The following is a 25,046-nucleotide window of genomic DNA, read 5'->3' as shown; positions in this document are numbered from 1 at the left end:
TTGTGATAATTCGTTGTTTTTCTTCATATGAACCTATTTCTAAATATTGTCTTCTCCCTGAATAATGACATATGATGACATCAAGAAACATGAGGAGTTAATTTTATACCTCAATACTTTGCTGAAGTTGTTTATCAGGTTAAGTAGTTCTCTGGTAGAACTTTTGGGGTCATTTAAGTACACTATCATATCAAATAGTGATATTTTGATTTCTTCCCTTCCAATTTGTATCCCTTTGACCTCCTTTCAAATCAGTCTGATTGATCTGACTAGGACTTCGAGTACCATATTGAATAAATAGGGAGATAGTGGCTAGCCTTGTCTAGTTCTTGATTTTAGTGGGATTGTTTCAAGTTTCTCTCCACCATTTTGCCAAAAGCAATCTACAGATTCAATGCAATCCCCATCAAAATTCCTACTCAATTCTTTTTTCTTTTTTTTTCTTTTTTTTTTTTTTTTTTAGCTGAGGACCGAACCCAGGGCCTTTTGTTTGCTAGGTGAGCGCTCTACCACTGAGCTAAATCCCCAACCCCCCTACTCAATTCTTTATAGAGATAGAAAGAGCAATTTGCAAATTCATTTGGAATAACAAAAAACAAAAAACAAAAAACAAAAAAACAAAAACAGGATAGCGAAAACTATACTCAACAATAAAAGAACTTCTGGGGGAATCACCATCCCTGACTTCAAGCAGTATTACAGAGCAATAGATCTAAAAACTGTATGTTATTGGTACAGAGACAGGCAGATAGATCAATGGCACTGAATCGAAGACCCAGAAATGAACACACACACCTATGGTCACTTGATCTTTGACAAAGGAGCTAAAACCATCCAATGGAAAGAAAGATGGCATTTTCAACAAATGGTTCTGGCTCAACTGGAGGTCAGCATGGAGAAGAATGCAAATCAATCCATTCTTATTACCATGTACAAAGCTTAGGTCCAAGTGGATCAAGGACTTCCACATCAAACCAGATACACTCAAACTAATAGAAGAAAAAGTGGGGAAGAGTCTCGAACACATGGGCACTAGAGAAAATTTCCTGAACAAAACACCAATGGCTTATGCTCTAAGATCAAGAATCAACAAATGGGACCTCATAAAACTGAAAAGCTTCTTCTGTAAGGCAAAAGACACTGTCATTAGGACAAAACGGCAACCCACAGATTGGGAAAAGATCTTTACCAACCCTACATCTGATAGAGGGCTAATATCCAAAATATACAAAGAACTCACGAAGTTAGACTCCAGAGAGCCAAATAACCCTATTCAAAAATGGGGTACAGAGCTAAACAAAACATTCTCAGCTGAGGATTATTGAATAGCAAAAAAGCACCTAAAGAAATGTTCAACATCCTTAGTCATCAGGGAAATGCAAATCAAAACAACCCTGAGCTTCCACTTCACACCAGTCAGAATGACTAAGATCAAAAACTCAGGTGACAGCAGATGCTGGCGAGGATGTGGAGAAAGAGGAACACTCCTCCATTGTTGGTGGGATTGCAAACTGGTACAACCACTCTGGAAATCAGTCTGGGGGTTCCTCAGAAAATTCCACTACCTGAGGACCCAACTATACCTCTCCTGGGCATATACCCAAAAGATGCTCCAACATACAACAAAGACACATGCTCCACTAGGTTCATAGTAGCCTTATTTATAATAGCCAGAAGTTGGAAAGAACCCAGATGTCCTTCAACAGAGGTATGGATTCAAAAAATGTGGTACATCTACACAATGGAGTACTACTCAGCTATCAAAAACAATGACTTCGTGAAATTCATAGGCAAATGGAATGAACCAGAAAATATCATGCCAAGTGAGGTAACTCAATCACACAAAAACACACTTGGTATGCACTCACTCATTGATAAGTGGATATTAGCCAAAAAGCTCAAATTACCCAAGATGCAATCCACAGACCACAGGAAGCTCAAGAAGAAGAAGAATGACCAAAATGTGGATGCTCCCACTCCTTCTTAAAAGGGAAAAAATATCCATAGGAGGGGATATGGAAGCAAAGTTTAGAGCAGCGGCTGAAGGAACCGCCATTCAAAGCCTGCCCCACATGTGGCCCATATATATATCCACCAAAACTAGGTAAGACTGATGAAGCTAAAAAATGCATGCTGAAAGGAACCAGATATAGATCTCTCCTGAGAGACACAGCCAGATCATGTCCAATACAGAGGTCAATGCTAGCAGCAAACCACTGAACTGAGAACAGGACCCCCTTGTGGGCAATTAGAGGAGGGATTGAAAGAGTTGAAGGAGCTTACAACCCCATAAGAGAAACAATGCCAACCAACCAGAGCTTCCAGGGACAAACCACTATCGAAAGACTATACATGGACTGACCCAGGGCTCCAACTGTCTATGTAGCAGAGAATAGCCTTGTTGGGGCACCAGTGGAAGGGGAAGCCCTCTGTCCTGCCAAGGTTGGATCCCCATTGCAGGAGAATATGGGGGGCGGTCAGTAAGGGGGATATATGGGGGGAATACCCATATGGGGGAGGAGGAGGGGAGGGGATGGGGGCTTATGGACAGGAAACTGGGAACGGGAATAGCATTAGAAATGTAAAGAAATATATCTAAAAAAAATTAAAAAAAAAGAAACGTGGAAAAACATCTAGTAGAATGCTAAATAAGCTGCACTCCTTCTTTACGTTCATGAACAAGTATATCTAGTGCATTGAAACTTATTCTGGCTGTGTAATTCTTCTTCCTGTGCTCTTCAGGAAAGGTCAGTTACTGTCTTGTGGGCTCCATGATCTGAGGTGGAGTCTGCAGTAGTGTACAGTATTGTTTACTAACTTATAGTGTGTCACCCACTTGCCACGGCAGCTTCTGAGGCAGTTTTCTGTGCTTTCTCTGTGACATGTTTGGGAATAGTTTCTTTGAGTTTATCTTGATTTTCACTAAACAGCTTAACTTTTCTAGTCAATCTAAGAAACTTCCAAATACCGTGTTTTCTTTTCTCTTAATGGTTTTTTTCCCACAATTCTAACTGCCACAAACATAAATTCCTTAAGATGATACAAAAGATTCTTGAACCCAAATACATTTGATTTGTTTACTCAATCTGATTTAAACATAAACTCGCTGTGATGGCTCAAGCCTGTAATCCAGCACTTGGGGAATGGAGGCAAGAGGTTCAGTGGTTCAAATCCCTCCTCTACTTCACAGTGACTGGCCTGGGGAATAAGACTTTGTCTCAAAGTTGAAAATAAATACATGTGTTTGCCTTAGGTTCATGATTTCCATGTTTGGTCCTCAGAGAGCAGCAGTGGTTTAAGAGGCTCTAGAAACTTTCACCGATGACTGCACTGGAGACAATGGGTCACTTTGGATAACGGTAGAGAAGTTCTCAGGATTGCAGTGTCCTTCACTGTCCCTTTACCTGTAGTAAGCCGTGAGCTGAATAGCTCTCCTCTGCCACAAGCTCACACTCCCATGATGCTCAGACCAAGTGCAACAAGCCACAGGACAATAGACAGAGCCTTTCTCAGAAACCATGAGTTGTAATCAGACTCCCATCCATTAGGTTGCTCCGCCGAGTGTGTGGTCACAGCAATGCAAACTTTGGCTGATATCCCTGCCTCTCAGCATGACTTTTGCTGCTCTCTGCCATCTTGATTTTATAATTAAATTCTCCAGTGCATTCTAATCACTGTTTTCCCAGTCTGTTCTTTCCAAAACTTTAGAATTTGTCTAATTTTCGTTAATTTTTAGATGGCATAACCATCTCGGGTTATCTTCTAAAGATTTTGAATATGAGGTTGTAAGACTGTAGTCCTGTTAGAATCGATTTAGTGTTGAAGGATACGTCTTGATATCTCAGAGAGTACCCCTTCAGGGTCTCACTCTGGCTTTCGTAACAAGGGTTTCAACCTCAGTTCTCTCTTCACAGTTCACTGAGTTTGTTGGCACACATTCGGCTTATCTGTTTGAGGGCATAGTCTTGAACCTATGCAATGGTTTCCATCGCTTCAAAGGCTTTGCTCTGCTGCTTTGAGGATACTCTGTGGATTCATAATAAGAATGTCGATTTCACTTACACTAGAGTTAGGGGCTATTCTTTGTGGATTCATCTCACTCCACGCAGTTCTTCTCCAGCACATGCACCTGTTTTCTGATTCCTTGGCCTGAAAACCTTGGCGCCTCATAGAATCTTAAATCTGTACTGCTGCATAAACAGAAGGCACTACCACCATTGTCAAGGAAGCACAGAGGAGAGAAAAGCATATCAGGAAAGGTTTTCTCAAAAAAGGAAGGAATTGTCAGGTTGTAATAGCGTGTGTGTGTGTGTGTGTGTGTGTGTGTGTGTGTGTGTGTGTGTGTGTGTGTGTGTATGTATGTGTGTGTGTGTGTGTGTGCGCGCGTGCGCGCATGTATGTGTGTATATGCATACACATGTGCACAAAAGTTCACAAACAGAGGCCAGAAATAGATTTTCATTTTTTCCCCTGGAGACCAGGTCTCTCACTGGATCTGAAGCAAGGCTAGAGGAAGAAAATCACAGAGACAGTCTGTCTCTGCTCTCATACTGCTGCAGAAGAGGCTTACGTGCGACTGCAACACAAGTTTTATGTGGGGGCTGAGATCCGAACTCAAAGCTTCGTGCTTAAGCAGCAGCTGCACTTATCAGCTTAGCTGTGGCTCCTGCTCAGTGATGAGACTCTCATGCCCACACCCGTGTCCCTGTCTCCTGTTCCTTTGACTAACAAAACCGGTTTTCTCTTGGGTTTTCCTTCTTTCTGTTGGTGCTGGCATTATTACCACAGCAGTCCTGTGCCTCCCAAACCCGTACTTGCTATCCTGACAGGCTGGGATTGAAGATAGAAGAGAAGGACAAGAGGAGGGGAAGAGGATGGAAGGGAATCAAAAAGAGGGAGGGGAGACTTGGTCCCCTTTCCTTGTCGTCTAGGCAGAGAGCAAGTTCATATTCTCTCTCTCTCTCTCTCTCTCTCTCTCTCTCTCTCTCTCTCTCTCTCTCTCTCTCTCAGTAGGTCCATAAATAAATCTATTCTGTGCCTTAACTTTTAGAAATGAAAAGGCAAGACACAGTCCTTGAGAGCTCCCAAGGGTCCAGGTTAGTAGGCACTGTTGGTCTTCCTATGGAGTTGCAATCCCCTTGGGTTCCTTCAATCCTTCCCCTGACTCTTCTATCAGGGTCCCAGTCCTCAGTCCAATGATTGGCTGTAAGTATCTGCATCTGTCTCAGTCTGCTGCTCGTAGAGCCCTCTCCCAAAGACTAAGCAACGAACCAAATAGCCTAATGGGCTGGTTCTAGGCCTCTGGTACATATATAGCAGGGGACTGCCTTGTCTGGCCTCAGTGGTAAAGGATGTACATAATCCTGTAGAAACTTGATGTTCCAGGGAGGAAGGATGCCTGAGAGGTGAAGGGAAGTGGAGATAGGGGAGAACTCTGCAAAGGGCACCTGGAGTAGGGGCAACATTTAGGATGTATAATTAATGACGACGACGACGACGACGACGACGACGACGACGACGACGATGATGATGATGATGATGATGATGATGATGATGATGAAGAAGAAAAAGAGAAACCACCCTTGGCATGTGCATGTGTGGTTGACTTCCCTCTGTAAACTTCCTGTCAATGATTTCTTCACACACTTACTAGGGAGCAGTGCTTTCATAGTGTTTTCAGGAATCTTAGTGTCCTCAGAATAGGATGACCTTAAACTATCTAGCCAACTGAGAAAACTGGTCATTTTACACAAACCAAGATCAGGTGCCCTTGATTTAACAAGATCCATGATTGACTGATAAGCACTTAAAAACTAGATAAATGGTGTTAAATGTTTGATTCTTATTCACCTATATTTCATTTTTTTATTTTTTTATTCACATATATTTTAAAGTAACTAATCATAAGTCTGTGGAGAGGAAGACCTCAAACAGGAAATGAATAGAGCCACATCATTATTGAGATGATATACTTGCATATTGAAATGTTAGTGATAATATTTTAAAAGAAGAAGAGCTGAATCAAAAGTTACATTAAATCATAGCATCATTACAAGTAAAAAAAAAACACTGTACCATGCTTTAGAAAATAATCTTTAAGACTGTCAGCAAGGCAAGAGTTGGTCAAGAGAAACGGGCTAAAGACATGGCACAATTCCGAGAAAGTCAAGGACAGTGAACTCCACTTGTTTCCCTCTCTAATCCTCATTGTTCTTAGCTCCTCTTATCTGCCTTGCAGTGGGATTTTGGAGATGTACATAAGTTAATTAAATGTAGAGATTTAAGACTCGACCCAAACTCACAAAACACTGACATCTTTAGAAAACTGATTATTTATACTGAGAAACAGAGCAAACATTTCCAAGGCTGACAATAGTCCAAGCAGCACATGCTTTCTCCTTGCACAATAAAGTAGGAGCCAAACTAATAGGGTCTTTTGAAGTATGGACAGAGAGAAAAATCAGATTATAGGCATTGACTAAATGATGACATCAGGCACATCAGTAGGAAAACTTCTTCCTCTGCAGTAGAGATAAACCTTCAGGAAGCACAACACTCTGCCACCACAGGGTTCTATCACCTATGGGCATTCTCATAGTTGAGTTTCTACCCTTCATTCACACTTATATGAACGGACAAATGCCAGTAATCACTTTTGATTTTCCTCTTCTCTGTGTTCCTTTTTCTGAGTACAATTAGCCATCTTGAGAGATCATTTTTTTTTTCATGGGTGTCAAACAAATTTCCCTCAGCAGTGAAGTTCAGTACAATGTGCTGTCCTCATTTTCATTACAGATAAACAGCCTGGGTTTGCCCTTTTTCTACTTTAAAGTGATGTTGGCTGTTGCTCTTGATTGAGTTTCATGACTTTAAAGTTTTGACTTTAAAATGTGATCTTATTAACCTTATCTGAGAATTCTAGGATGTATTAATCATTACACATCATGCATTGTCAGCAAAAATAACTCATGAGCAAAAAGCACGTAAAATATATAGGGATTTATAATGGAATACACATCTCAATTGTTTATTCGTGGGTAAAGATGGTTTAAATGGATTTTTGTCATTATGAGCATGCTTTCTTTGTTATCTTAATTATAAATTTGTTTAAAAATATCAGAAACACTTCCTTAAGCTGAAGATCAAACTAAGCATCACCCTCCCATAGTTCAAGTTGCTGCTAATTATAAATAAACATATTCCAAATTAAGGAGACCAACAAATAAACTCATTGTTTTGTACAGATAAAAGAAGCAATGAGCTAAAGCAGACAGAACAAAAACTCCTGTCTTGACCTCAGCAAGCACCAATAGGCAAATAAACAGAGTCCCAGGAGAACAGTGGCCCATATCTGATATTCAAACAAACCTCTGATAGTATATTTAAAAATCCCATCTAATTAGGCCAATTGAGTAGCACATGCCAGGGTTATGACCAAGCAGGACACTAGATCCTCATATGGCCGGTTCAGCTTTGCCCCATGTCTCTGGATTAAACCTTTAAAATCCTCCATCCATCTGGCATTGAAAACCAACAGAAAGACCCCATGCGTCTCATCCAAGCTTGGGACGGCCTCACACTCTCGCTGACCACTCAAAAAATGGAAAAAGAAAAAAAAAAGACCCTTAAAACAAAATGCATCAAATGATTTCCATGACTACTGTCTTATATGCAACAATGGAATTTAATATTCAATAGATTCAGCATTTATTGCTGAAAATGTATCTAAACAAAAGAAAAATAGCCAACAACTGAAAGATAAGACTTTTGGCTGTAAGATGGGATTCTCTCTGTTATTCATGCTAAGATTCCATCTTCCTGAACTTAAATTCTGAATCTTTTGATTCCTTCCAGGTTTTTAATCGCTCTGAAACACTTGGAAAATCTATAACAGTGGAGATAATGACATTAAATGAACACTTGATTAAAACTAGGAAGAGTGGAACGCTTGAGCAAATTGCAGACGGTGAGGATGGGAGAAAAATCAAATACACTCAACAGTGAGAGGAAAACCTATCGTCAATCTACCTGTAACAGCCTATTGGTATATAGGATATATATATATTATATCATAAGATACATATAAAGATACACATACACATCACATACATATATGGTATCTTCTACATTGTACTCCCCAAGAAGCAGATAGAAAAATTTTAAAGGCATTTACTTTATATTAAACAATGTTTTGTAAATTACATTACAAAATGGATCTTTCTAATCAAGGAAGTTTAATTTTTCTGAAACATTTTTTGAGATATCTTTGATATAAATTATAATTATTACGTCAATAATAATTTATCCTTACACTTGAATTTCTGTCTTCCTATTCCTGTGGAAAACTGTGTGTCATGCTACATTTTATTGTGCCAGATCTAGTAATATAAATGTTTTAAGTAAAAACTTTAATAGAAATACAAATATAGATACATGAATAGTATATATACATGTATGCATATCAAATATATTTGATACTATACACATAGATATACCTATGTGTATGTATGTGTAAAATATATATATACATGTCTTAATGTTATTAATTAGCATTAAATGTTTCAAATGCTTTATCATAATCTATTTGTTTTAGTATAAATTATTTTGTTATGGACTACCATAACTAAAACCCACAAAATAGTTACAATTTAAATAGCAGAGGAAATAAGCATTTAAATTGTTTATATCTGTTTCTGCAGAGGTAGTGTGTCAACCTGTTTTAAATGCACTAATACCTTGGGAAATTTTACATGAAAGTTTATGTACTAATATCTTTTACTGAATAAGAAATTATTACCCAACGAATGGCTCAAAATGTCCTATACATTATCTAATGTCTGTGGGGCAGAAAGCCAGCATGTTTTAAATGGGCTTTTCTGCTTGCCTCTCTTTAGAATTCTCTTCTAGGAAAAGGTCCACTTGTAAGCCTCTTTTGGTTGCTAGCAAAATCCATTTCTTTGCAATTGTGGGACTTGTGTCCCTAAGATTCTGTCAGCTGTTGGCCACACCGCTCTCAATGTGTTAAGGTGCCCTTTGCTCTTTATACCTTTTCATTGTGTCAACTTAGTAGATGAAAATATACCTATTTACTCTGTAGGCTATGATATATAAATACACATGAATACTATAGAAGAACGCATGCACTCTAGAATGGCTAAATCCAGGTACCTGAAAGGTGCTTTGAGCTACAGCTGCTATCTGCGTGGTAAGAGCACTGAACATCCGTTCCTTTTTAATGTTTCAAGAATCTATCGTGCCTTCAGAACGATTGTAACCTTGCAAAATAAATAGATCTCAAACTCATCCTTCCTACTCATTTGTGGTGACGAATTTCTAAATCATATCCTCACTTTAATCTACCCATGATTAACTCAAACCTCCATTAGACCAACATTCTTCTATTTCCATAAAGTCAAAATTTTTGTATGTTTGTTTGATTTGAATGGTTGATTGGTTGGTTTTCTTGTCAACCTCATGCATGAGTATCATGCAGTATTTGTCTTCCTACACCTATCTCGTTTTTCTCAAAGTCATGACCTCCAGGTTTAGTTTTGTTGGCACAAATGACTATTCATGACTAAAGAGTATTCCACTGTGTTTATGAATGGATGTTTTGACTTAAAAAAATGGAATCAAAATGGACTAAAGGTTTAAATGAAAGATCTAAAGCATTCAAAGTACTAAAAGAACACTCTGTGTGTGTGTGTGTGTGTGTGTGTGTGTGTGTGTGTGTGTATGTGTGTGTGTGTGTGTTGTGGGGTACCTCCAGGAAATTTATCTGAGCAATAACATCCTTTAGATATGACCTCAAAAGCATTAGTAATGAGAGGAAAAATAGAACACTGTAATGTTACATCAAACTACAGTGCTTCTGTACAACAAAGACAGCAACATACAAAGACAAACTACAGAATATAAGAGGATGTTTGAAAACTAATTACCTGACACAAGATCAATGTCTAAAGTACGTAAGGAATCCAAACAACTCAAGAGAAAGCAAATAAACATTTCAAATTAAAAATTGTTCCAAATAACTGGTCAGATATTTCTTGAAGATATACACATAGCCAGCAGATGGTGAGCATGCATATCTAACAATACAAAAAACGATAGAGAATGTCTCCAAAATATTAAAGCTCACTCCCCTTCAACATGGGCAAGGGTAATAAAACCAGAATGTCGAATGAATGCATTCACATTGACGTTTACTGCAAGATAATGGCCAAGACATGGAAGCAACCTAAGAGTTACCAGCTTTCAGCAACCTGAGTTCCTCTCTGTCTCTGCAGAGAGGCTCTCACTGGCACTGAATATATTTCAGGCTTGTTTTTCCTTTATGTCTTAGCCTGTTTAATTTTTTAATATTTTCAATATACTTTTATTAAATAATTAATTTAAACATATTTTGCTCATATTCTTCCAGTCCCCCAAGTCCTTCCATATCCTCTCCCTCGATCTACCCACCCAACTTCAAGTTCTTTCTCAAAAAAAAAACCAGAAAAACAAAAACAGACAATACAGCTATCTCTTCCAAACCAAGAAAATCAAAACTTTCAATGCCCAAAGAAAGAGTAAGAAGCAGAATACCAAACTATAACCAAATTAAAGCACACAAAAAACATACCAAGTATATGTTGATAAAATAGTCTTGAACAGTGCTGTAGGGATTGTGCACAGTGTCACTCCAATAGAGAAAACTGATTTCTCTCTTCACACAGGTGTAGATAATAGTTCAGCTGTTAACTTTTAGCCTAGTGGGTGTCTATCTATCTATCTATCTATCTATCTATCTATCTATCTATCTATCAATCTATCCATCCATCTATTCATTCATCAAAAAAACCAATATATAAGATAAAACAGAACTGAAGTTGGACAAGACAAAGCAGCAGAAAGAGAAGAGACCAAGGAAAGACAGGATGATTTTGTGACTTTTCCTAGTAGTCCTATGTATGAAAAGAACTAAATTATTAGGCCAGAGACAGTTAAGCATTCCTGTCTTAAAGCTGACCTTGACTATGAGTGTGTGAAGGTTCCGCCTTACCCACACTTATGCAGATGTGATTACTTTAGAGTAAGAGTATTTTGGAATTGTCTTAAAACTTTCCTGACACAATTCACAAAAATTGGAGAACTGTGAGACCTTCCATGGCACAGATCATGTAATATGAATAAAATAAACATATAGGCAAGAGAAAGGTTGGGAATATACTTGAATTGTTGCCTGAAAACATGAATTCACTGTTTTAGGAGAAACTAAAGCTTTCTTGTATGTAATAATATTTATAATTAACAAAAATATTTCAAATCAAAAGTGCTATATATTACAAAGTGACTTGAAACCATCTGTTTTTTCTAAGTTTAATCGATTACTATTTTAAATACTTTATTAGAATTAATAAAAATCTGACCTATCTTAAATATTTTATTAGGATTAATAAAAATTTGATATGTGTATAGCCTGACTCAATTACTCAGCCACGAGAAGCTAGTGCATTGTATTGATTTGAAACCTAATAATGATTTTATTACCTGTAATGTTATTTCAAACAACATGTTGAACTGTGTGACTTTAATGTTTTACTCATTTAATTTATATTTTTCAATATCTGTAAACCATGGAGAACATCAAGTTTATGCCCACAAATCCACTTAAGTCCTTTCATCTCTGCTATAACATTTCAGGCAGCTGTCATTTCTTGCAGAATAAAATCTAAACTAATTTAGCATTCGAAGCTCCTCATCATCTCACCCCACCTGACTGTTTCAACATCATCTTCACTGTATTCTACATTTTAGTTATTCTAGATTATGTAACATCCCTTAAAAATACCTCGAAGCTATTTCTCCAATGGTATAAACATCAAGTGTGCACAGTTGTTTGGTGTACGTCATGAATCTGCAGGGTTGTGATTAGCGTTGTGGCCTTTAAGTCAGAGACACCCTTTATAGAAGAGGGGGTAATAAGGGTAAAAGTGTGGGTCACAATGTTCTACACGAGGCGACTGAGGATCAGCATGACAAGCACATGCAGGAATTGGCACATGTGTGTCCAAGGGAGTCTGAAAGGTAAGCTATCAATGTAAGGAAGAAAATTCTGAAACTTGGATGGCTGGATAGACAGACAGACAGATAGATTTGAAGCTCATCTCTATATATTTGTCTTTTAGAAAATTTTACAGTCTGAGAAATATCAGTATGAGGCATTAATCTACAATTTAATATTGGAGTGCCTTTCTTAAACAGTCAGACATCTTGATATATATCATTTGTTACTTTAATGTTTGCCTGTCCAATTTCATGCCAATGGTATTCACAATGACCAAGAAATGGAAGAAATCTCCACAATCATTGAGTAATACATGAACAAAACGTGTTGTACATCCTCACCTATTAAAACACAAAGGAAGTTAAATATTGCATTGTAGATTAACACTGGATACATTGTGTTAAGCACAATGAGTCAGTTACAAAAAGGCAAATCCAAGAGTTAGGTGGTCAGGGAATGAAAGAGAATAGGGTATAGATTACATAAAATGTTCTAAAGGGATGTTTCAAACAGATACATACATCTTAATACACATAGCAGTAACTATACAGCTTAAACTGTTAAGACTTTAAATTTCAGGAGGTCAGCATGCAGAAGAATGCAAATAGATCCATTCTTATCACCCTGTACAAAGCTTAAATCCAAGTGGATCAAGGACCTCTACATAAAACCAGATACACTCAAACTAATAGAAGAAAAAAGTGGAAAGAGTCTCAATCACATGGGAACTGGGGAATTTTCCTGGAGAGAATGCCAATGGCTTATGCTCTAAGATCAAGAATCAACGAATAGGATCTCATAAAACTGCAAAGCTTCTGGAAGACAAAGGACACTGTCATTAGGACAAAACAGCAACCAACAGATTGGGAAAAGATCTTTACCAACCCTACAAATGATACAAATCCAAAATATACAAACAACCCAAGAAGTTAGACTCCAGAGAGCCAAATCACCCTATTAAAAATGGGATACAGAGCTAAACAAAGAATTCTCAGCTGAGGCATATCAAATAGCCAAACAGCACCAAAAGAAATGTTCAACATCTTTAGTCATTAGGGAAATGCAAATCAAAACAACCCTGAGATTTACCTCATACCAGTCAGAATGGCTAAGATCAAAAACTCAAGTGACAACAGATGCTGGTGAGGATGTGGAGAAAGAGGAACACTCCTCCATTGTTGGTGGGATTGCAAGCTGGTACAACCACTCTGGAAATCAGTCTGGAGGTTCCTCAGAAAATTGGACATTGAACTACCTGAGGACCCAGCTATACCACTCCTGGCATATACCCAAAAGATGATCCAACATACAACAAGAACACATGCTCCACCATGTTCATAGCAGCCTTATTTATAATAGCCAGAAGCAGGAAAGAATCCAGATGCCCTTCAATAGAGGAATGGATATAGAGAATGTGGTAAATCTACACTCAGCTATCAAAAACAATGACTTCAGGAAATTCATAGGCAAATAGATGGAATTAGAAAATGTCATCCTGAGTGAGGTAACCCAATCCCAAAAATCACACATGGTATTCACTCACTGATAAGTGGATATTAGCCGAAAAGCTTGAATTACCCAAGATACAATCCACAGACCACATGAAGCTCAAGAAGAAGGACGACCAAAGTGCAAATGCTTCAGTCCTTCTTAAAAGGGGGAATTAAAATATTCAGACAACATTTGGAGCAGAAACTGAAGGAATGGCCTTTCAGAGCCTGCTCCACCTGGAGATGCCACCCATAGATATACAGCCACCAAACCTAGACAATATTGATGAAGCCAAGAAGTCATTTGTCAGAGCCTGACAAATACAGAGGCGAATGCTAGCAGCTGACCATTGAACTGAGAATGGGGTCCCTGTTGGAGGAGTTAGAGAAAGGATTGAAGGAGCTGAAGGGGCTTGCAACCCCAGAAGAGCAACAATACCAACCAACCAGAGCTCCCAGAAGGGGAACATGGTTGGGGAGGGGGAACACTCTTATAGAAGAAGGGAAGGTGGGATGGGATAGGGGCTTATGGACAGAAAACCGGGAAAGGGAATAACATTTGAAATGTAAATAAAAAATATCCAATAAAAATATTTAAAAACTACCTCATAAATTTTTTTTCATATACTTTAGTAATTATATAATTGGTTGGAGGGGCACATGGACAAACATACAAGTATAGAAGAGAAAATCCTCTCATATGAACTTAAGGGATGCGTGGTCCTACAACAGCTTACTTGGAAACTGTTTCTTAATGAGCACAAAACAAACCCCACATTACCTCAGGTGGTCAGAGTCTCTACCTTCAAACAGGCTTTGGAGAAATGACCAAATTACCAGGTAACTGGCACATCGTCTGGTGCATATGTAGCTGGTGAGAACCTCGCAGCTACAGGAACTGCGGAGTCAGTCGTGGGAACAGGCGTGCTGAGCACCGATTACAGGAGAAAGGATCTACCACGCCACAGATACGTTTGCCTTAGATGAGTAAGAGAATTGTGTTGCCATAAATGAGGAAAAATGGCAAGTCAAGGAGATATTCCAGTTTATAGAACCTAGGGTGGGGTAGGATAGGAAGAAAAAAAAAGTCATTTTGCGTATTTTCGGTTGAGATTCTTTGAAATATTTCGGTGGAAGTACCCAGTAGAAGACATAAGACAGGTTTTGAGGAAAACTCAGACGATGCATCAGTGTGATCACCTATGAAACTACAGGGAAATAAGGAGTTCAGGTGCATCTTAGGGACATGATCTCATTCCAAGGACGGAAAAACTGTATAATTTATGAAACTGGCAAAAAAGATTTTCCTCATAGTAAGATACAAGAGAGATGTGTCAAGTTCTGAGGGAGGAACCTGGAAGCATCCATCATTGAGTTGTTATCCAGGTACAGAGGTCAAGAAAGTGTCTCCAATTATCACAAGCCTTGAAGGATATGTCACACAAGCTGCTTCTTATGGAGAGAGAGGAACTTAGGATTCAGAGCTTGGCAAACCTGAGAAATTAGTAGTAAAGAAAACTAGACAGAAATACGTGAGAAACTTTTAGACATGAACAAAGGAAAATGTTGTAATAGCCAAAACCTTGACAGCGTAAACACAATAATACTATATAATTATTTGATATGTGACACATAATAACTCTAACCTAGTAAATGCAATATAAGCCAGGAGCTAAATGGCAAGGTCTGATGAGAGAAAAATTATGCCTGTCCTTTATAATTGGAGAAAGTTAATAATAACACATTCAATTGAAAATTTCACCTAAAAGAACAATTTAATTCAACCTCTTGGTTTTCCTTAATTTTTTTTCCTCTTAATTTTTGTCTATTAGCAATTCTTTCAATCTGATGTAGTTTGTTACATTTTGGTAAATATATATTTTTTACTTGAAAAGGATAACATTGTATTGCCATTTTGGGGATATTGTTTGTCTATCCCTATAAAACAACCAATATATTCAAACTGCCTTGGCTATGTGCACTTGGAAAGATAGCATAATAATTGGTTGATGGTGGTAGTTGTCTAGATGAGACACTTGGCTAAGTCTTTTCCTTCTATCTGGTCACCGAAATTTCTTAAAGCACAAGAATGTTTTATAAATTAAAGACATTATTTACAAAAAGGATAATAGTAATATCTGAATAATTAACATGTGCATCCAGAGAGAGAGAGAGAGAGAGAGAGAGAGAGAGAGAGAGAGAGGAGACAGAGACAGAGACAAAGACACCCACAAACACACATGCCTAACTTATAATTACACTTTGGAGTAATATAAATATTACTTGGTTAATATTTATAACACTCGTGTTGGGTTTTCTTCAGCATTTACTTTGTGCCAGGAATAAGCTACTTAAGACACAAGCGTCTGACATACAGACCAATATATCAGATACGATCCATATTCCTGCGTGTTATATAGAGTATATTCTATATTATTAGTTATTTTTATGCAAAATAAGCAGTTATTATCACTGGCATCTTCCAAATAAGAGACTTCACCTGGCCGCCAGCTTTACTAACAGCAGAGCAAAGGACTGAATGATGCTCAAAAGCTTACATCCTGCCCACAGTGCTCTGCTTCCTGCCTGCTGTTCCCATTATTCATGTGTTGTCATACAGAGATTTTAAAAAGGGATATAGAATTAACCATATTAGATTCATCGCGAATTATTTAGACAGTAAAAATATAGAAGTCTTAGCAAATGCAATGGCTGTGAGGAAGATGACAGATGATCCTGACACAGGATTGAAGGTCTTGAAAGTTTTATTGCATAACCCAGTGTCTGCTTCCTCACCTTTTCCTGCCTTGTACGGTGTCTACAAAATAAAATCTTGAAGAAACATATTCAGGCAACACAGATGAATACAGGGGGAAGTAGGCAAAAACTGAGCACTGACCACCCTCTCTTCTTGTATTTACCAGTAAGACAGTGGAGAACAAGTGGAAGTCAAGGGTTACTTTCTCAAGGTCCTCGGCTGCAGTTGTCCTCATCTATTTAGTCTTCACAGTCACGGGTGTTTATATCTAAGTATCCTGCCAGTTGACACTCATTCAAGTGACCTGGGCTGAAGGTTCCCAGTGCCTCTAAGAGCTTACCTAGGCACTGAACAAGAAACAGATCACCGATGTGCCTCATGGTAGCGCCACAAGGAACTACTAGTGGACATGTCACAAGCAACATTGCTAGCATTATTTAGGGGCCCAGTTTAACCCTCTGAACAGATGATACATGCTATGTGCTCTCTGTCAGTGGCAACCTGTTCTAAGAATAGAGTAGCAAATGCTTCTCTTATGGGCTCGAAGCATAACGGACTGAGGATATAGTTCTTCCTCTCTGGTATCTGTAGCAAATTTCAGATCCAGGTCCAATATATGAGCTGTTTCCAAAAGTATGGTGTTAGAAGAGGAGAAAGTGGATACAGATTCTCCATAAGTTCCCATTTCTCTCACTTTTATTAGAAGTCAGAGAACTAACAGAGCGCTGTTTATGATCTTGTCCATGAATATTCACTGTAATCAGTTTAGAGTCATCAATTACCAGTATGCACAGCAAGAACAAGATGAGCTCTACGGCTGCAGATTGCAGGACTGAATAAATCAACATTGTTAAATCATATCACTAAAGATACTGCGGATTCTTTTGTGGAAGGAAATTCATTTTAGGCTCCACAGTAAATGTATGTGTATACACACACACACACACACACACACACACACACACACACACACACATCAGTATATAGGAAGGCAAAGTTTACACTTGGATGTCTTTCCTTGAAAATATAGGTTAAAATAGCCTATGGTTTGGTTATTCAGTTTCTGTATTCACTGCTTTAAAACTAAAAAGATTGCCAATATGAGATTACCAAATTTCTCATTAATGTTCTCTTCAATGTAATAAGGTTTCCAAAAGTATATATAAGACAATGCATTAGTCATAATGAGAAAGAAAGATTGAGTAAATTTTCTCATTTTTTTTAACTTACCATGCACACTGTCAAGTGGTATAATGTATTGTGGCAGTTCAGACTGTAACTGTGCTTCAGTTAATTGTTATCAGAAAACAAAATGCCATGCAGGGTCAAAAGCTTCTAATGAACTATAAAAGCAGTAAGGAAAACAGCCATACTCCTCCATGTTATTTGAAATTACCTCTGAGCTTGTTACAAACACTGTCAGCTATTTGCTAAGTCGCTCCTTTTTTTTTTTCAGAGCATTTTTTTAAGGCATCCATTCTATCATTCTTCAGAATTTCTCACACTTTTAGTAAAAACAATGTACTAAGAGTGGTTATGTGGAATAAAACAAAATATAAGCAGATGGGATGCTAAGCCAACTGCTTAGGAGAACACGTGCAGGTCCCCAGCCCGACCTAAAATGGCTGAGTTGCTGGACAGTGTTGCTTGGTGACCAAATAGCGTCATTTGGGCCACTGAGTTATCTAAACATCAGTGATGAAAAGTCCCCTCAGCTTCAGACCTGGCCAGAACAAACATTAAAGGGCTTATTTATCCCTTCCAGTGGTTGGCAATTTTTATTTTAAAACACTATTTGCATGCTCGGTTTTAAATCTAAGCACGGGTCAAGGGCTTGAGTATCTGCAGAGCAGCATCTGTTCTGTGCAGAAAACGAGAGGCAGAAGGCACCAGATCCTCTGCGAGATTGGCACTCGGTCTCTCTGCAATTAAATCTGTGTCGTGTGTCTATTCTGCTCTTGTGTATCCTCCCAGTTGCTTTCTGTCTCTCTTCCACTAAATGAAAGTAGCTAATTAGCTCAGGCCAGTCCTCTCCTCTTTCTCTCTCCCTTTTTGCTGTAGTAATGATGTCTAATTATCAGCAGCAGTGGGTTAATGCAACACCAGGAGCAAAGCATATCTTATTGACAGGGAAGCAAGTCCGCATCCCTCAGACCCAAGGAGCCCAGAATAACTCTCCATCTACTTGAAAATATCATTCGAAGGCAGTTCCTCATTTCACCCAATGCATGCAATATATGCTTTTAATGAGAAGAAAACCTCTATCCTTTTGGTGACTGTATTTTGCCATGCTGAAGACAACTGAACATGGTTTTTAGGGAGAAATGCATTCAGACATTGGGAAAGAGGATAAAAGGAATATTTTATTTATTTTTATCTGGTTGAAACTGTGATTGGCTGCCTCTCAGAGAAGGTGGAGCCTACAATTCTGTGTCAGGAGCACAGAAAATTTTTCATAAAGAACAGTAGAAGAGCTCATGAATTAAAATCCTATTCAACATTTCAAAATAGGCTTGAATGGAATGCAGGGTGCTTTAAATACTACACGGAAATCACTTAACAATATCACCTGGCAGATCACATTGTCTCCCATTAATATATGGAATCTTTACTGAAAAGAGGAACACGTGCTACATTATTATTCCTCCTGCAGCTGTCACTTTCTATTAGATGTCTTAGCAGTAATTCTCTAACAGCTCCACGTTTATTTTTTTTTTGACATGAAAATATGGGTGTCAAAGTGTGTGAATGCTGGTTTGAATAACTCACGCCCACAATTGTCTTGGTGCCTCTACAACCTTTATAGAATTTATGCTATTTGTAATTTTAATTAGTCTTCAAAGGGACACGTATTCTAACACATATAATGGCTGTAATCAAATCAGTACAAACATGAACTATTGAACCAAAACAGAGCATCTAAATTTAACACAAAAAGAACAAAAAAGCACTGAAACTTTCTGGCTAGCAATGATATATAATATATAATAATTATATATGACCATAGTCAAACAGTACTTTAAAATACATTAACATTTTACTCACTCAGAATTCTAATTCACTTTGCCTAAGGACAAATTATTTCTCTGTCTAATTCTTGATATTAGGCTCTAAGAGAAACAAAGCAATTGCCTTTTTTGCAGCACACTTCTGACTCATGCAGATGTAAATAAACCATACTCTAACTGATGCCAGCCTAGTCTTTCATCCAGCAAGACAAGCAAACACCTCACCATTGTCTTTAGCGGTGCTCTGGGCTACAAGAGAAAGCATAAGAAAAGCATCGTTTATGTCTACCTCCTGCAAACCTTTCAAAAACTGCACGTCGATAGAAATAAAAGAAAGAAACGAAAGGAAACTTTTCTGTGTTCCCAGTTCACCTTGGTTTCCACATTGTCCAAATAAAATCCCAAAAAAAAAACATCCATCCTTCCAGCAACCGTCCCCAGTTAATCTTGGGAAACCAAAAGCAGCTTTCCAAACCTGAGAGTCATCCAGACGGAGCTCGGAAGAGTCTTTCATGCATATATCTCCGATATCATGCACCTTAGAGAGACCATAGCCTTCTCCTCTAGAAACCTTCTTTCTAACATCCTCAGGGAGCTGTGCACTGGGAAACAGTCGCCAGTAAAAGTGAGGGGGGGGGGTTGGGGGAAGGGTAAGCTCAACGAATCCCAAAGCAGACAAAAAATACAAAGGGTGTCAGATAGCTCCTCATACTCACTCACTCTAGGTGAGTACCCCTTATGAGGCAGCAGTACTACACCTCTGACCTGAGATCTTACTTGAATGCCCCTGTTCCCTTCTTCTTGCAAAGGAAGCGGATGCTGCGGCAGCCTCCCAGCCCTACAGGCATCTGCGTTTTAGAACGGGATACACCGGTCTCTGACAGCCAGTTCCTTGCTCACTACAGCTTTGTGGGTAGCAGACAAGAACCAACCCAGAAAGAGGAACAAATACACCAATTGATCGTGCCCCAAACCGTCTCTCTTTGTTGTGCATCGCCTAGCCCAGGAAGCCTCAGTGGTACAAGTGAAGAAGGGGATGGGGGGCGGGGAGGAGGAATGTCCAGGAAGGTATCTGCCAACCAAACAGTCGCGGCTAAGATCTTAGGGGGCGACCAAGGCGCGCGGACTTGTCCTGTGTCTCCCCGCCAGCGTTCTCACAACAAAACTCGATAATGTCCCAGGGAAAGCCCCACATCCACCAAAACCGCCACATTCGGGCTTTGTGCCAACGAGGAGACACAGTAACCTATCCATCAGGCTCGCCTGTTATCAGAGCGTGTGGCTGAGCTTCCAGCCTGCCCTTTATGCGCCCCGGTGGAGGTAGGACACACGCCAGGCTCCCAGCGAAGGACGTGGGACAATGGCCTGGCCCGGGGAACAGCAGGCGCCGCCCGACACGGTGAAGACAAGCTTCAGCCACCGTCCCGCAGAGCAGCCCGGAGGCAGGGAGGGCCACCAGCTCTGCAGGTTCGCTATTGCTTTAAAATAAAGGGCCACAAAGACTTTCTAGAAGGGAATCACGCCCGGCCACTGCGTCTGGGGAGGACTTGGGGAGGGGGTTAAGGAGGACGGGGTTGGGGGGCCAGGAGCCAACAGTGTCTCCCTCTGCCTTCCCCTCTCTCCGCCCTCCCTTCCGGGCTGCTCCAGCAGACAAATAATAACAGAGAAGGCGGCTCACCGTGGTCTTGACCCGCACGAAGAGCACTTGCTTGGCGCCGCCGCCTCCCCCGCGGACCTCATCCGGCTGGCCCAGCTGGAAACCCTTCGATTTGACCCAGAATTTAAATTTGGCATTGTCGGTGGAGCTTGACTCTGAGCCGTTGAGGAGCTGGACAATCCGCTCGTATTTCTTACGGGTCACCGTCTTGGTCTTGCCTGAGTCCCCGTAAGTCCTAAGGCACCAGTCCTGAAACTGGCGGTACATGTCGCGCTCGCTCTCCATGTTCCCCGCGCTGCCGTGGGCCGGATGCTCCCAGCGCACTTCGCACCTGTTCACCCTGGGCTCATGAAATACGCAGCCCAGACCACGATGCAAGGACGCGAGGTCCTGGCCGAGCCGCGGGGGCCTGCCTCCGATGGGGTGGGGGGAGGATCAGGGAGAGAGGAGGAGGGTCCGGATGGGCACCAGCAATCAATGCCCCGTGCTACCAAGTCTGGCTCGTTCCTAATTGCAAAGGACGTCTCGGACGCTTTTCTAGTGCCCTTAGCGGTCGGTCCCTTTAATACTGTGTGACCAGCACCATCCCAACAGCATCTGGCCCAGAGGAGCTGGGTTTCTGAATAATTAAAACCCCATTCCTTGGTTTATTAAAAATCCCAATATTGACTTGAGGTGGTCCCTCGATGCCTCGCCTCCCGGGCTGTGTCCAGGGCAGGGCAGGTGGAGCGCAAGGCAATCTCCTGGCGCGCGCCCCAGAAGCTTCCCCAGCGGATGGTCCAGGAGCCAGGGCTGCGCCTCTAGCAAAAGCAGCCCTCTGCTGACGAGCCTCAGTGGGCACACGCGTCCCTGGACTCTCTCTCCTGCTCAACCTGGGCCTCCTCTGCGACAGGACTAGAGAGCCAGAAAGTTCTTACCTGTCATGTTGGTAAGCCTATCAGATCCTGTTTTACATGAATTTTAAAGAAGGTATCCTAAGAACGACTCAAAATGCCATTTCTTCAGATGTATTAGGTGAAATTCCAGCCACGCAGGTAGGTTGTAAGAGTTGGGTTTCAGAAATTCGCCCAGTATTCATAGATACCTGGCCATAGCTCTATAGGATAGATGGAGTACCCCAGACAGGGATGCAGTCCGGGGAATGTGGGAGCAGGAAGATAGGCCGCTGGCTGGGGCTCCTCGGACTGATGCTGTCCCCAAGACAGGACCCTCTGGGTTCTGCTGAAGTGGGTACAAGACATGGAAATAAGTTTACCGCACGACACTTGAACCTTTTTTGCGTGAAATGAAAATGCAGAAAGCAGTTCTTCCCTCTCCCTGGGTTATAGTTTGCAGTTCACGCGGGAGGTTTCAGTTGTCTATTTTCCCCCTGCCACGTCATGGACCCCCCTCCGATGCTCAGAGGAGCCAAATCGGAGTTGCTCCTGACGATTTTCCCAAGCAAAGGAAGTCAGCGATCCCTCCATTAGGATTTCCACCCGTGTGTCGCGGCGGCGCTGGAACCAGGGGAGTTCCAGTCCTGCTAGCTGCAGCCGCTCCTCTTTACTGCACTCCCTGCCGAGGCCAGCGCGGGTCGCAGGGATCGGCTCAACCAGCCGGATGGCCCTCGCCGTGTTCCTGAGGGGTCCGAGCCCACCGGGAAGCTCGCTGCGGTCTCCCCGGCGAAAGCCCCAGTGGGAACGCGGCTAGGTCCTCTGCCCGCAGCCGGTCCCGGAGCTCTCGGGCTGCTCAGTGGCTCCCGCGCGGCCAGGCTGAGCGTGTGCGTGTGTGTGTGGTCGAGCGAGGGTGTGCGGGGCGCGGGGGTGCGCGTCTCTTGGAAGGTCTGGCGGCGGCCCCAGCTCGGACTGACAGCCCGGGCGCTGCGCGAGCAGCTCCACACACTGAACCTCTCGCCTCTCCCCTCACCCCCACCCCTCCCACTCCCCTCTCCTCCCACCCCCCACCCCTAGGCCCCTTCCAAGCTCTCTGATTGGCCAATGGGACAAAAGTTTCTGTGGAGACGGCTGGGCGCTGACGTCACGGGCAGAATTGTCCCATTTAGGGATCCCGGGGGCAGTGCGCATGCTGCGGGCTGCAGGTTAGAGGCAGGAGGAGGTAGCAGCGGGCCGGGCGGCAGCCAGGTGGCGGAAAGGAGCTGGAGGCATCCAGGTGGGGGGACGAGTCCAGCAGGGTTTCCATGGAGATTTCCTCTGGGTCTAGCCTAAAAACAGCAGATCAGCTGACACCATTAGCTCAGGACCTAATTACTGCTTATTGGAGCAACAAATGAGGGACAGGGCCAGCTGCAGAGGAAGAGGTTTGCCCCCGCCCCTCTGTCTCCTCCTTTCTCTCCCTCTCCATCCCTCTTGAGTCCCGGGTGAATTCTCATTAACTTGCAAGGTTCCTGCAAGGGTTCTGCTTCTCTTGAGGCCACCCTTACTGCTTTTATTCTTTTTATTTCTCCCTTTGGCATCAAAGGATGGTACAATAAATGGATTGTCCTGAGTGCTTGAATTTCCCCCCCACCCCGACAAGTAAGGGTTCAGTAGAACTCAGAGACGCTGATGTCAAAGAGTAGTCACAAATAAATCCACCTCTGAGAGGATGTCTCTTTCGGTTTTTTTATTTTTACTATTTGTCTTTAGATCCCTCACACTTTTAAAACCCTGAATATCATAAGTACACCAATATACAGAATGAACAAATGGAGACATATTTTGAATTACCCTTCTAAGCGTGGTGTTTCACATGAACAGTTTTGAAAGTTTTGTTTCTGGCACCCAAGATAGGGCATGATTCCAAGTTGAGAGATGCAGATTTTGTTGTTTTGTTGAGTTGCAGATATAGTTCATTTGTTCCTCGAAGTTTCTGGAAGGGTGTTTGGACCTGGGCTACTCATTTACTTAAGAGTAAACTAGTTCTATGGAGTTGACTTTGTCATAGATATAAGTTGGCCCATAATTATATTTTTTAATAAGTCTTTATGCTGAAATTCTCCCTTATGTACTTTCAGGACCAAAAAGCACTCTTCCTTGGATATTCAAATTTAAATATTGTTTTGCTATCAGTCCCCCCATCAATGACACTAAATTTCTTCTATATTAAGATATTAACCTTATTTTTATATACAGTAATGCATATGTTCCTGCTTCAAAAATAATGAATAAAGATATAGCTCATAGGGTACCTGATGTTTGCCGCGTTTCTTAATTATTTCACTTTGTATAGTACCAATACAATTTATGTATTTTTGACCCAGCAGAGGGTGACAGTAACTTAGAATTTGAACATATTTTGTTGAGTCATAAAAATCCCACTGTATCTGGTGTTGTGTCTACATATTTACATGAATATGTTCTCTGTGCTCAAGGAGAATTTTTGTTGCATGACCCTTGAAAAGTCATGTTCTCTTGTTTTCTAAAATAACTCTGACCTGACGGATAAATCACAGAACGAGTGCCTAAAAATTGGCTACTGGCACTGGAAGTGGTTCCCAGAGCTCAGAGAGAGGGGGATGAATACCAGTGTTAGCATGAGTTCAGCCTGGGGTGTATGGTGAGTCCCAGACAATCAGAGCTAACTAGTGGGTCCCTGACAGAAAAGGGAGAGAAGGAGAAAAGGGGAAGGGAAGGGAAGGAGGGAGAGGGAGAAGGAGAAAAAAGCAATCATATGTTATCCCAATCTAATGACTTTCGCTGAGTGGTTTGGATGAATTTGGATCTCATTTAGTAGCTGTCATGGATCTACCACATACATATCATATCGTATCTATTAGTACACCTGACACCCTAGTGTATGCGCATTGGAGCACCTCAACATAAGTAACGGACAGTATACAAATACAGCATCAACCGTCATTTGCATTAACTAAATTAGCTATAGAAGTGGAAGGCCTCTCAATACTAAAATAGACTATATAGAATCTATACTTCTATGGGGAAAGAAGAAAGAAACACTATGGGAAAAACTGTTTAAAATGCCCAATCTTCCAAAAGCCCAGGTCTTATTGTTGGCAATGGAACCATGGATGGGACCTGCTGTGGATTTAGTTATTGGCTGGGAAACTGAGGCACAAGACCTTTGGTCAATCTTACCCACCTCCGGT

The 25,046-nt window shown here is 41.0% G+C and overlaps 1 protein-coding gene across 1 annotated transcript in view; it reads right to left on the bottom strand.

Annotated features, from left to right (window-relative positions):
* The window catches only part of LOC116884855 (nucleolar protein 4-like), a 64,488-nt gene extending 41,639 nt beyond the window's left edge, over positions 1–22,849 (bottom strand). Inside the window, exon 1 of the mRNA XM_032886098.1 lies at positions 19,781–22,849. Coding sequence (XP_032741989.1) covers positions 20,786–21,247 — 462 coding nt within the window. The 5' untranslated portion in view covers positions 21,248–22,849 and the 3' untranslated portion in view covers positions 19,781–20,785. The remainder of the gene's footprint in view (positions 1–19,780) is intronic.
* Positions 22,850–25,046: the final 2,197 nt, after the last annotated feature.

The sequence above is a fragment of the Rattus rattus genome, chromosome 15, assembly GCF_011064425.1.
Source record: "Rattus rattus isolate New Zealand chromosome 15, Rrattus_CSIRO_v1, whole genome shotgun sequence".
NCBI classification, from domain to species: domain Eukaryota; kingdom Metazoa; phylum Chordata; class Mammalia; order Rodentia; family Muridae; genus Rattus; species Rattus rattus.
The sequence above is the reverse complement of the archived record's forward strand: the minus strand, read 5'-3'. Positions and strand labels throughout refer to the sequence as shown.